Source organism: Bos mutus, chromosome 4 (assembly GCF_027580195.1).
Source record: "Bos mutus isolate GX-2022 chromosome 4, NWIPB_WYAK_1.1, whole genome shotgun sequence".
Taxonomy (NCBI): Eukaryota; Metazoa; Chordata; class Mammalia; order Artiodactyla; family Bovidae; genus Bos; species Bos mutus.
In genome coordinates this window covers 73,559,154-73,573,288 of record NC_091620.1, presented here as the reverse complement: position 1 = coordinate 73,573,288, position 14,135 = coordinate 73,559,154, and the positions used below count along the sequence as shown (strand labels likewise).

The 14,135-nt window shown below is 41.1% G+C and overlaps 1 protein-coding gene across 3 annotated transcripts in view; it reads left to right on the top strand.

Moving 5' to 3' along the window:
- Positions 1 to 1,356: 1,356 nt before the first annotated feature.
- LHFPL3 (LHFPL tetraspan subfamily member 3) overlaps positions 1,357 to 14,135 on the top strand; it is a 657,269-nt gene continuing 644,490 nt past the window's right edge. Inside the window, exon 1 of one of the 3 annotated variants that reach the window (XM_070369656.1) lies at positions 1,357 to 1,849. In XM_070369656.1, coding sequence (XP_070225757.1) covers positions 1,411 to 1,849 — 439 coding nt within the window. In that variant the 5' untranslated portion in view covers positions 1,357 to 1,410. The remainder of the gene's footprint in view (positions 1,850 to 14,135) is intronic. The other 2 variants (XM_070369658.1, XM_005901447.3) reach the window with 2 other exon arrangements.

The window sequence follows — 14,135 nt, the reverse complement described above, 5'->3', positions numbered from 1 at the left end:
TTTGTTACCCGTATCTGAGGCTGCTATTGAACATTCTGGTTTCATTGTTTTGTGTAGGGGTTACGGGTTTCATCTCATAGTCAGAAGGAACCAAAAGAGTAACAAATGGAAATAAAGGAGTTTAAAAGGCAGGGACTGTTAAAAGAGCAATAGAAAGTCTGGAAAGGAAAAACATTAAGCTAAGGAAACAGCACCAAGTAGGGGTGTATAACAGTAATGCCACATGAAAATGTAAGGGATTATACATGGATAATTCAGAGGAAATTACTCTGAAAACAACTTTCTGGTTAGTTTCGGGGGAGGAAGAAATACCTGGACAGGGAAAGAAGACAACCATCTGCTGTGGCTTTGTATCCTTAGCACGCAGCCTAGTGCCTGGGCACAAAATATGTGCCAATGAATATTTGTATAAGAAGTAGAACACTGGCCAAAATAACCAATGTTTTGAGAAAAACTATACATTTCGGTGACACAGTCACTTCTATGCCCCACAGGCCCCATTTATGGCAGAATTTATGGGGGAAGCGACCTTACTTAAAGGAAAGTATAAGCGTCGGTTCGTCTGACCCAATGGGGGCGGAGGGAATGGGAATGCCAAGAAGAAATAAGTCCAGCTTAGGTGGTATGAGACTACTCATGAGGTGTGTCTTTTACGTTATTGTCTGCCAGGCTCCTGCCCAACTTGTCTCCACCCCGTCGAGGAGTTAGCCAGGGGCAGTCTTTCTGTGGTTGTCACCAGGTATTCTCTTGGGGCAGCACGTCTCTTTTCCTTCGGCCTCTCTCGCCTTCACCTGCCACGTTGCCCCTCGTACGCCTGAAAAGATGCAGAGGTCGAAGCACGTTGCTGTGCGGTGCTTGAAAGTCTTCCAAAATCAGTCTTCGGCGCCCGGCCCCCAACCCCAACCGGGATCCTGGGATCGCCTCGGGGATCCCTGTGGGTGCTCCCACCCTCTTCTAAGGTTCCCCCCATCTGCAACTCAAGGCCAGCTTCCCTGGCCCACGCCCGGCACTCGAGGGGCGTCCCAGGGTCGCCGAGGGGCGGAAGGCTGGAGGGGCGCCGGAGCTCGCGCGCCGCGACGCCGCGCGCTGGATTTGCCGCCTTCAGCGGCTGCAGCTGCATCGGCGGCGGCGGGAAGAGGGGCGGAGGGCGGTGAGGAGGGCTGGAGCCCCGGCCAGAAGGGAGGGAGGGAGGGGGGCCGGGAGGCTGTGCCAGGCGATCCGGAGGGGTGCTCGGCGCTCCCCCGCCCTCCTTCCGGGAGCGAGGATGCAGACTCTGAAACTGGCGCTACTGGGCTGAGGAGGAGGCAGGGGAGTTGCAGCTCGCGCGGCTCGGTGAGTGTGTCTCCTGAGCGCGGAGAGGCGGGGGGGAGGCGGAGGACAAGGAGGAGGAGGAGGAGGAGGAGGGGGAGAATGCCCGGAGCCGCCGCCGCTGCCGCCGCCGCCGCGATGCTCCCGGCTCAGGAGGCTGCCAAGCTGTACCACACCAACTATGTGCGGAACTCGCGGGCCATCGGCGTGCTGTGGGCCATCTTCACCATCTGCTTTGCCATCGTCAACGTGGTGTGCTTCATCCAGCCCTACTGGATCGGCGACGGCGTGGACACCCCGCAAGCTGGCTATTTCGGGCTCTTCCACTACTGCATCGGCAACGGCTTCTCCCGGGAGCTGACCTGCAGGGGCAGCTTCACGGACTTCTCCACGCTGCCCTCGGGCGCCTTCAAAGCCGCCTCCTTTTTCATCGGCCTCTCCATGATGCTCATCATTGCCTGCATCATTTGCTTTACCCTCTTCTTCTTCTGCAACACGGCTACGGTGTACAAGATCTGTGCCTGGATGCAGCTCACCTCCGGTGAGTGCGCGCTCACCTCAGCGGAGGCTGGGGGACCCGGGGCGCGGGAGCCCGGGAGGGGCGGGAGTGGGACCGACGCGGGCAGTGCGCGCCTCTGGGGGCCGAGCAACTTAATCCGCTCTGGCGGGAGCCCTGGGAGGCTGGAACCCCCAGGGTTCCTCAGCCTCAGCATCAGCGCCTAGACTGGGGCTTTCGAGAACCTCCCAAGTGCGGGGGACGCCACCCAGAGGGACACGTCAGGGGCAGGGCGGTTGCTGGGCCGAGTCCGCTAAGAACTCGAGGTGGGGAGAGGAAGCGGCCGCTTAAGGCGCGAGCAGAGAAACTAGAGGGGCTGACAGGCGAAAAGCGGATTTGGAGCGATTGTAGTGGAAGGAGGGTCAGCCTGCTCAGTCCCTCTCTAGGACTGTTTCAGTCATTGCTTTCTGAGCGTGATTAGGGTTGGGGGCTAGAGTGAAGTTGTTTCTCTCTGTCCCAGGAAGTTATAAAATTTTTATCATCAGTCTGGAGGTGAATAAACCCGAATTCTGTTTTTGGATTTACCCGTTTAAGAAAACTGTACCGTAGGATGTTCCTTTGTAATTCCCCAATGTCAAGTCTTCTGTTTGCTTCCTTGTCAGAGCAAAGGTCCTTCCATTCCATCCTTAAACAGAAATCTTGAGGGAATCAAGATTTCTCAACATCTCAGTTTTGAGGAAGTGGCTTTAGGAAGATGGACACAGAGGAAAGCTTGTTTCTTTGGTGTCTCTGATCACTCTGACTATGGATGATAGATTGTTGCTAGTTGGAGAATGTGAAAGTACTTTTTCTGAGCATCCGAGTTACTTTTAACCCCAAAAGAGACGGAGGGTGCATTTCCTGGTGGCTCTGGAGAGTCCTGAAACTGACTCCTTTCTCTGCCTCCAGCAGAGATTCCCTTTCTGCTAGCCACCTTCGATGCCCTGCCTTCTAAAGGTAGACTCCATCCTCCAACACTTGACACCTTCTTGTTCCAGTATGGTGGGGGTCCTTTTGATGTTATGGATGATCTGGTTGGAAAAGCAGAGGATATCTCAGGCAGCCACATTCTCATTTGTGTTTTAGTTTATTGTTCTCCTTCTTTAAAGGCGTTACCTTTAAGATTTTGTAGTTTTTCCTATGCCTGGGAAGGTTTTCTAGGGAGTAGGGCTTTGATACCTGTGTTTACCAGAATGTTACAGGCTGATTAAGTTCTGAAGGGTGCCAGACAAGAGCATTAAGGTTCATGATCTTATGCTGCTAGTTAACTATAGGAGAAGCTTGTGGGAGAATAAACTTGTTTGGAAGTTATTTGCTTTGTGTTAAGTGTGCTGCAGCTGATTTCCATTTGCCATAGAATGTGAACATATGCATGTGAAAGGGGGTCTCACTAGTAGAGACCCGGCCCCGCGTATACATACACTGTTATTCTTAAATATAGAGTTTTCTGCTTTTCTTCTGTACTTCCACTCTCAACTTCTTCAAGCATCCCTCCCCATGATTTTTCTATATAATGTCTTTTATGGCCATCTCAAGAGCAGACTAACTTTGAGATTTGGAATAAATTAATATATTATTGTTGTTCTTGACACTTAGCTCTGGTTTGACTTTGAAGACAGCAGGACATTGAGGATGCAGATGCTTTAGCTATACAGGGTCAATTCTTTTTCTAATTTTAATTTTTCTGAGTTAAATGACCTATTTAGACTGGTGATTCAAATTAGATTGTTTTTTCAAAGGTCTGAAAGTGATTTGTGGGTGATTTCTCAACATATTACAAGATGTTTTACTTTTATGAGATTTTGTGTCTAAGCTGACATTGTTGTTTTAAAAAGGAAAGAAAGTAAACTATCTCCGGGAAAGAATTCCCAGCTTTGAAGTTAATACAAATTGCAACTATTACGATGTTTTTTTCTTTTCTCTTCCTGGAAGAGAATACAAAAAAAAAAAAAAAAATCATTTATTCTGCAGTAGTGAAATGTGATGTCATGTTTTCAGAAATTTGACATTAGTATGCTATCCTGTTTCCCATATATCAGTGTAAAATGTGATGATAACCTTTGTACTGATGAAGCTATAAGGATGTTTACTTCTTTTTCAGATAAATCCAGATCCTTAAGTTCTTGGCACTTATTTGCCGTTTATATGGTATTTTATTTCTAGGTAAACCACCGAAGGACATAATTTTATTTATTAATGAAGTATATTAGTTAAAGAATTGATTATGACTCAAAGTCAATTATATTAAGAGTTAAAATCAGTTGTATTCACAGATTTTTTAAAAGATGGGATAAAGAAGGTATTTCTGAAGAAAGTCACATTTAATGTCCTTTTCAGGTTTTTTACAAAAGTCTCAATACTAACAATATATTTGACATAATTGTAAATTACTGTCAAAGTTTAGTTTCTCACCTTTAGACTGTTCCTCTTTAATGTTAAGAAGCCTTCTTATAATTTACCTAGTTCTCTCAAGTGTAATTTGCTAACTATTAAAGATGAGACTTAATGTGCCATTTGCTTATCAGAGACTGTTTAACCTTCATTGGAAGTCAAATTATTAAGTTGTGTATTTAGTTATCTAAGCATTTTAATATAGTAACCTCATAAATCAGAGCCAGGTAGACTATAATATCCCATATGAAATAATACACTAAGATGAAAGCAGAAGACTTTCTTGTGGCAATACAACATCAAGAATTATTCTTTTATGATTCTGAACAATGAACTAGAAAATATACTTAATTTATTGGACCTGAAAATGATGTTGCTTTCTACCTAGATGTGTGAAACGACCATAATTAATGGTGCTATTATGAACACCTGCCCTCTCCCTCTCCCTCTCCCCTCTGAATCATCATTAACCTCAGTGGAGTGAAACTACAGACTTAGGAGCTAATATGTCACACTTCTTCAAGATGTAATCCTATACTTAGGGACTGTGCCTAACATAAAGAGTGAAGACATAAAAATAATGTGTAAAATAAATAATAACAATTAGAGGTGAAAAATTCCCCAAATCCACAAGGAAATTTCTTGAGAAGAGAGATGTTTCTTTTTTTTTTTTAATTTCTCTACTAATAAAAGAGGTAGATCTGTAATTGGCAAGAAGGGCAATAAAGTCCAAATCTTTTTTTTTTTTTTTTGTAATCTGAATGGAAAGGGGATTTTGTCTTCCTGGGAGCGTGATTCTCTGATTTCATGTTTTTGTTTTCAAATCAGTATTTCAGTCTCTGTTTCCAAGTCTGTTAATAGCCAAGTCTCGTAAAGGTGGAGATTTTTTGTTTTGTTGACTATAAGCCATTATCTTATTTTCAGAAATGCAAGTTTTACCAATTACAAGCCAATGAGATCTTTCTTTTTCTTTTCCTTTTTAGTTCTTCCTCTGTTTATTGCTCCCAACCCATCTCCCTCCAGCCCCTCTCCTGCATGTGTGACCCCATGGACTGCAGCCTGCCAGGCTCTTCTGTCCATGGAATTTTACAGGCAAGAATACTGGAGTGGGTTGCTATTTCCTTCCTTCTCCATCTTTATTTTTTTTAATAAGCTAAAGCATTGAGGCAGAATTTGAAATTTTTAGACATCTACCATAAACTTTGGTGGAATATAGCAGATGAGGAGGGTCTTGGTTTCACCTGGGAAGAAGGAGCACCTAATCCTGATTGGATTTCGGTATTTGGGAGGGTAAGATGGGAAGGGGGGGGGTTGCATTCACCAGATCCCTGTCGCTAGTCATTCTGAATTGTACCAACAAGAAGGGCTTCCAAGATAGTGAGCCTTGATTGTATAGCAAGTATGGCAAGGATTGAAGACTGAATTGCTTACTTACCTTCCCCAGCTTCCCAGTCTTAGTTTTTCCCCAGGTCTTTTTAATCAGCTTGCATTCTTCAGTTTTATACCTTTGCTGTTTTGGTGAGTTGAGAATCACCATAGGTAATTATCATACTTCTTAGGCAGCAGGAAGAGCCTTGGCATTGTTATGCCATCCTATCTCAAGGCACTGTGCTCTTTTCTTGTATATCTTATCAGCATTTGGGATTACAAATGTGTTTATTTGTTTAATGTCTGTCTTTTCCAGTACATTGAAAGTTCTACAAACCCATGTCCTTTTCTCATATATCATAGTGGTCAAGATCATGGACACTGGAGTAAAAAGAGGTAGATGTGAACCCTTGCTCTGGTATTCATTCACTATATGACCTAGGGAATTAACCTTTCTGTACTTCAGTTGCTCATCTGCAAGGTGAGCATATAATTGTACTTACCTCAGGAGATTGCTGCAAGGATTAAATAAGCCAAGGTGTATAGGAGAACAGTGTTCAGTACATAGGGAAAGTGAAAGTCGCTCAGCTGTGTCCAACTCATTGCGACCCCATGGACTGTAGTCCATGGAATTCTCTAGGCCAGTATACTGGAGTGGGTAGCCTTTCCCTTCTCCAGGGGATCTTCCCAACCCAGGGCTTGAACCCACGTCTCCCTCATTGCAGGCGGTTTCTTTACCAGCTGAGCCAATAGGTAGGGTTACTGTTCTTATGTTATTATTACTGCTGTATCTTGTCACACAGTAGTATGTATATGTATAGCACATAATAGGTATTCATTTTTGTTGAGTTAATGAATTAAAAAATGAATGATTAATGGCATGAAGAATGAAAAAAAAGGAAGTTACTTAAAATGTGCCACATGCCAAGTTGTGAAGTGAATAATACCATATACTTTGAAAGCCATGATACTCATTTTTCTCTTGGATTTGTGACCCCAGCAGTAACTGCACTAAAGGAATTCTTCCAGAATTTTTTGATGGCCTAATTTATGATGAGCTTATTCCTAAATCAAGGGTTTTTCTGATGCATAGGTAATGATCTTTATTACAATGCTGGGATACAATCAATTATATATTAGGATCCAGCAAATTTCCCCTTACCTTTTAGTTTCTCATGAAAAAATATCATGTTATTAAAAATAGAGGTTTTATGTAAGAATCAAAAGGCTAGACTTTCTTTCATAAGAGGGGACTTATGAAAGACTTACTCTCTTTCATAAGAGTTCCATATTGAATTTCCTTACACGCCTGTAGGAGCAGTCAGCACAGGAGAAGAGGGTATGTCTTCCAAGCTTTCCTTTCATAATTTTGGGCATCATTGTAGATGTGCTCTTCTGGGATATGCAGGCCTGCTCAGCTGTGTGGCCCAGCATGTGCAGAGCTCAATGGCGGAACTCTGAATAGACAAGGTCAGGATTTATTCAAGTTCAGAACAGTCACCAGGTTTCACCATTTGGCTGGTGCTGAGCATATGACAGGAGAAGGCAATGGCAACCCACTCCACTCTTGCCTGGAAAATCCTATGGACAGAGGAGCCTGATGGGCTACAGTCCATGGGGTCGCAAAGAGTTGGACACGACTGAGTGAGTTCACTTTCACTTTTCACTTTCATGCATTGGAGAAGGAAATGGCAACCCACTCCAGTATTCTTGCCTGGAGAATCCCAGGGACAGGGGAGCCTGGTGGGCTGCCGTCTATGGGGTCGCACAGAGTCGGACACGACGGACGTGACTTAGCAGCAGCAGCAGTAGCAGAGCATATGACAAAGTAAGGTCTTGCCTCTTAGAGATCCTAATCCATCCAAAGTTCAGAGTTATGGAATGGCCCTGAGGAGGGGTTTTCCTCCGCTAGAGCATTTCAAATATTCCCCCAGATGCAGAGAAGAATGTGTACCCTCAGGAAAGGTGGTTTTCATTTTCTAACAACATATTTCACTTACAAGAATTTTCGATCTGCCAAGCCAAACTTACAAGAAAATGGTTTTAAATGAGAATTTTGAAACTTTTTTTCTTTGCTTTTATGTAGTGTGAGAATTGAAGAGATGTTGGAAAATAAGTAATGTGAATATCAAATGAATTTTTATAACTGTGAGATTTTAAGCAAACATTTGTGAGAAATAATGGGCCCTATATAACCCATATCATATCTTATTAGGTATTTTCTTTGGTGTGAGGCTACATGTACATGTAAAAGCTTTTTTCCATTGTCAAAATGTTAAAAAGGTGCTTATGTATTTTTTATAAATAGTAAATATGTATACATACATAACTAGAACATTGTATCAGATGATTAATATGAAAATGAATTTTTAGTGATTGGTGCTTATGTTTGGTGTGACGATATCATGCAGTAAAAAGAATCCAGATTGCCAGGCCAGTGTATTACATTTTATATCTTTACTTTAGAGACTTTTCAAAGTGAGCAAAATTTTAGATGAAAACAAACAGACCCAAACCTAGCAGAGCATATAGCTGTAGTTGCAGCCTGTGGCTCAGTGCCCTTCTGTGTGTGGTGTGAGGAGATAAACCATGGGGACAGGAGTAGAGAGAACTTCATCTCACACTGGCATGAAGCAAAGAACTCTCCAGGAGAATTCTAATTGGGGGGCTTAATAGCATGATAATTGGGAAAGTTTTAAAGTATAATTTCCATGATATATATGAACTTTGAGGGTCAACACAAACTTTCATTAATGTGATTTTTTTCCTTATAATGAGTCAACTGGAGTTTTTATTTGATATGAGGAAAGACTAAGAAACTGACCTTTATTCTTAATAATAACAAGAAGATATTACCGACAACAGAAAGCTAAGAGGCTGGTTCACATGGCAAATAGTAGATAAGTTATTTGGTGATTTAAACATAAAGCTGTTATGAAAAGTCACCAGGGCATTTCAAGAAAAGAAATAAGCAAACCATCCTCCCCCAGCATCCTACATGTTTATGCAACTATTATCATACAGCTCTCAAATTATGATTACAATTCTGTGACACATGTACTGCACAGGATCACAGCACTATCCTTGTTAAATTGTCCTAAGTGTAATCTTGAGCACATTTCTCATTGCTTCTACTAAAATAAAACAGAAGAATGAGTAGCTTGCAAGAGAAAGATAAATACTTTTTTGATCAATATAGACATGAACCATATCTAATTACTATTGAGCACAATGAAAGAAAATAGCAAACCTTTTTGAAATAGAGTTGCTGACATAGAGTTACCAGAATGGGTCTCTTGTGCCTGGATTCTGCTATCTTTCCTAATGAAACTAGGTGTCCAGCAGTGTAGGGACTGTATATGTGTTCTTAGTAGGAGAAAAGATCCTAAATGATAGGCTGTGTGAAGTTAGTCTAATTGCATGAAATTTTGAGATTATGACTTATCGATGAAAGGGCTAGTCGAAGAGTAGTGAAAGGTAGTAAAATGAAAGATAAATAGTTGTAGATCAGAAAAAAAAGGCCTTAGCTCAAAGGCATACATGAAGAACTTAACTAAGAAAGAACTTAATAAGAAAAATTTTCACATTAGAAAATCATGGCAGACAGGAGTCGCAAGGGAACTCAGCTTTGGATTTAGTATAGAATGTATCATAAACCCATTTACTCAAGTGTCTGGGAACTCCTGGGGCAGGGTGTGCTGCATGGTATTTTTGGTGTCATGAGAGAAATTGTAAAAATCAGAATGGGAAATGTGTATCATCATTGACAGAAGGCTCAGTATTTGAAACATAGGCAAATACATCCAGAATGAAGAATGACTGGGATGTAGAAGAGTGACAGCAAAAATAAATGAAATACAAAGAGAGAAGACATAGAAATTCAAGGCTGAAAGCCTGTGAAACTTGATAACATCAAAAGCCTGTTGAATTTGATATTCAGATCAGATCAGATCAGATCAGTCGCTCAGTTGTGTCCGACTCTTTGCGACCCCATGAATTGCAGCACGCCAGGCCTCCCTGTCCATCACCAACTCCCAGAGTTCACTCAGACTCACGTCCGTCGAGTCAGTGATGCCATCCAGCCATCTCATCCTCTGTCGTCCCCTTCTCCTCTTGACCCCAATCCCTCCCAGCTACAGAGTCTTTTCTAATGAGTCAACTCTTCGCATGAGGTGGCCAAAGTACTGGAGTTTCAGCTTTAGCATCATTCCTTCCAAAGAAATCCCAGGGCTGATCTCCTTCAGAATGGACTGGTTGGATCTCCTTGCAGTCCAAGGGACTCTCAAGAGTCTTCTCCAACACCACACTTCAAAAGCATCAATTCTTCAGTGCTCAGCCTTCTTCACAGTCCAACTCTCACATCCATAAATGACCACAGGAAAAACCATAGCCTTGACTAGACAAACCTTTGTTGGCAAAGTAATGTCTCTGCTTTTGAATATGCTATCTAGGTTGGTCATAACTTTCCTTCCAAGGAGTAAGCGCCTTTTGATTTCATGGCTAATTTGATATTATCCATAGCTTAAAAATATATTGACACAGGACAAGCAGAGAGCTGGATTATGTGTTACAGTCCAAAACTGAGAGCTAATCCCAATTATCAAGAAAGAAAAATTATGATTACACCCCCTTTTTCCCCATAAGAAGTTGCCATAGATTCTGGGATAAAGGTATACACAGAAAGATGATAGAACTTCTTGTATGATAGATGCAAACATGGAGGATTAAAATAACCTAAGAAAGAAAAAGTCATTGTAAATTTTGATAAAGAGCATTCCTACAGTTTCTCTTTGAAATTCTAGTTACAGATTGTGAAGCTAAATTGATATCTGTAATGCCTTTAGAAGAAGAACTAAAGAGCCTCTTGATGAAAGTGAAAGAGGAGAGTGAAAAAGTTGGCTTAAAGCTCAACATTCAGAAAACTAAGATCACGGCATCCGGTCCCATCACTTCATGGCAAGTAGATGGGGAAATAGTGGCTGATTTTATTTTTTGGGGTTCCAAAAATCACTGCAGATAGTGACTGCAGCCATGAAATTAAGACACTTACTCCTTGGAAGGAAAGTTATGACCAACCTAGATAGCATATTCAAAAGCAGAGACATTACTTTGCCAACAAAGGTTTGTCTAGTCAAGGCTATGGTTTTTCCTGTGGTCATGTATGGATGTGAGAGTTGGACTGTGAAGAAAGCTGAGTGCAGAAGAGTTGATGCTTTTGAACTGTGATGTTGGAGAAGACTCTTGAGAGTCCCTTGGACTGCAAGGAGATCCAACCAGTCCATCCTAAAGGAGATCAGTTCTGGGTGTTCATTGGAAGGACTGATGTTGAAGCTGAAACTCCCAATACTTTTGCCACCTGATGTGAAGAACTGACTCATTTGAAAAGACCCTGATGCTGGGAAAGATTGAAGGCAGGAGAAGTAGGGGACAACAGGGGATGAGATGGTTGGATGGCATCACTGATTCAAAGGAGATGAGTTTGAGTGAACTCCGGGAGTTGATGAAGGACAGGGAGGCCTGGCATGCTGCGATTCATGGGGTCGCAAAGAGTCGGACACAACTGAGTGACTGAACTGAACTGAACTGAATGCCTTTAGTGAGAAAAGGGAACTTATAGTGAGCATTTAGGGTAAATATATTTCTAGAGCATTTTAAGAACATAATATAGTTATAAGCTAGATTAATCGAAGTTGTCTAAATTCCAGTTGTTAATGACCAGCAATATTATGATCTATGTGTGACATATTTTTTAACTGAATGTACATGTTTTAAGCAGCTGACTGGACAAGAAGTAGTACTGACTAGTTGACGTTTTTAAATAATCTTCATAGAGAAAGAATTGCTGTACTGTAGTGTTTTACAGATGGTGGCTGGTGACCCTTCGATGGGTCATAATATCAGTTTAGTAGATAATGATCAGCATTAATCCTTAAATTAAAAAAGAATAGAATGTGAATGCAATGCAGATAGTTTGTGAAACCTTTATTTCTTTTTTATTTTTAAAAATATTTGCATATGTGTGTGTGGACTAGATTGCAATGGGTTGTAGTCAAAATGTATGAAAGATACTATTCCAGAGAAAAGATGATATAGTGTGAATTTAGAAAAATAATTATTTCTTGTTTGGAAAATTGTGAAAGGTTTGCACCAATTCATAGGTGATTTTTCACTAGAGGATAGATTAGGTAAAATATACTTAATCTAAGTAATTTGAGACATTTTTCTTATCTCACTTCCACTAATGACTTAATGCTAATATACCCCAGTTGGATTGTGGGTTGATTGAAAATAAGAATTATTTTTTCTAGATGTGATTTGATTGGCCTTTCATGCTATAAAAATGACATGGTTATTAAGCAACAATCTGTTAAAGCAAACATTTAAACAAGTGTACTTAACCCAGTGCCAAGTAGATATAGACTCATGTGTGTGTGCATGCTAAATCGCTTCAGTCGTGTTTGACTCTTTGTGATCCTATGAAATGTAGCCTGCATGGCTCCTCTGTCCCTGGGACTCCCCGGGTAAGAATATAGGCTTTTAAAAATTGGAGGGATATAAAAATTATTTAGTAGTCTCCTCATTTTCTCAGTAAAGAGATAAAACTGTAAATACTATTAAGCAACTACTATTTGCAAAGACCTTAGTATATTTCAGTTCAGTTCAGTTTAGTTGCTCAGTCGTTTCTGACTCTTTGTGACCCCATGAACCGCAGCACACCAGGCCTCCCTGTCCATCACCAACTCCCAGAGTTTACCCAAACTCATGTTCATTGAGTCGGTGATGCCATCCAACCATCTCATCCTCTGTCGTCCCCTTCTCCTCCTGCCCTCAATCTTTCCCAGCATCAGGGTTTTTCAAATGAGTCAGTTCTTCACATCAGGTGGCCAAAGTGTTAGAGTTTCAGCTTCAACATCAGTCCTTCCAATGAACACCCAGGACTGATCTCCTTTATTTTTTTATTTATTTTTTTTTTTACATACACATGGAAATTTAATTATGTAAAACATTATATAGTAGCAGACTCATTCACTTAAATATAAACTTTTTTGATTTCACAGTCATAAGTCAAGTATATCACACCACTGGCACAATTAATATACTATAGGAAATAGTTATACAGAAATATATACGTTGTCAATGCTCTTTGGAAAACTACATAGTACAATACATATGGTCTTTTTTTTTTTTTTTTTTTCTCCCAAATCTTCCCACCCTCTGCCTCTCCCACAGAGTCCATAAGCCTGTTCTATACATCAGTGTCTCTTTTGCTGTCTCGTATACAGGGTTATCGTTACCATCTTTCTAAATTCCATATATATGCGTTAGTATACTGTATTGGTGTTTTTCCTTCTGGCTTACTGGACTGGTTGGATCTCCTTGTAGTCCAAGGGACTCTCAAGAGTCTTCTCCAACACCACAGTTCAAAAGCATCAATTCTTCAGTGCTCAGCTTTGTTCATAGTCCAACTCTCACATCCATACATGACTACTGGAAAAACCATAGCCTTGAGTAGATGGACCTTTGTTGGCAAAGTAATGTCTCTGCTTTTTAATATGCTGTCTAGGTAGGTCATAACTTTCCTTCCGAGGAGCAAGTATATTTAACCTTTACAGTAAACCTACAAGGTTAGAATTATTTTATCCATTTTGTATATGAAAAAAGTGAAGGTTAAAAATTGTTCGGGGTCACAAAGCCAGTAAATGGCTTGAGCCAAAATCAGATTCTCCCCCTATCCAACAGAATATTTTGCCTCTGAGGCTGAGATAAGTTTTCTTGGCAAAATTTTACCTTGATAGAGTTGAAACGAACACATCTGATTTCCAGTGCAGTGCCTTTTCTATCACTTTCTTTGCCTCCTAACTTAAATGTTTGTTTGCTTAACTTAAATCTTCAGTATGCATTTGCAACATTTTGTATCAACATGAAGAAAAGGAGCTGGTATTTACAGGGAAATATCTAGTACATGTTTATCAGGGTTCTCTCTTCAAGCATGCTTAGGTGAGATGAGGTACTCCTCGTCCTATTCATTTTCATAACCTAGAGCCTGGGTGGTTCTTTACCCATTATATCCCCTTGGTTGTACCTCTGATCTCCTCGCTATTATTAGAGTGTGAATTCCTGTAGGAGTGGTGGCATTGCTGGCTCTGTGACATCCATTTCTGCCCTGCATCAAATGTAGAAATGTTCTTAGTAGATTTGTTTATTGATGGTGATGATAAAGGTGGTGACGGTAGACAGGATTACCAGGTCACAGACATAGTTCCAAAAAGGGTAAAAATAGACTTAGGCAGCTTCAGGAGGCATTAGGGAACTGGGTGTAGATTTATAGTTTGACTTGATGGTTTATTGGCTGGATTATTTGGGGCAAGTCGTCTAACTACTCTTGATTTTTTCATTTTCTTGATGTTATTTTTCTAAAGTTTACATTAATTGTATTTGGGATACACAGAGATTGCAGGTTTTATGGACATTAAAAGCATGTCATCTGCTAACCAAGTGTTGCTACCTTTACCAATAAATTAAATATTAGGAA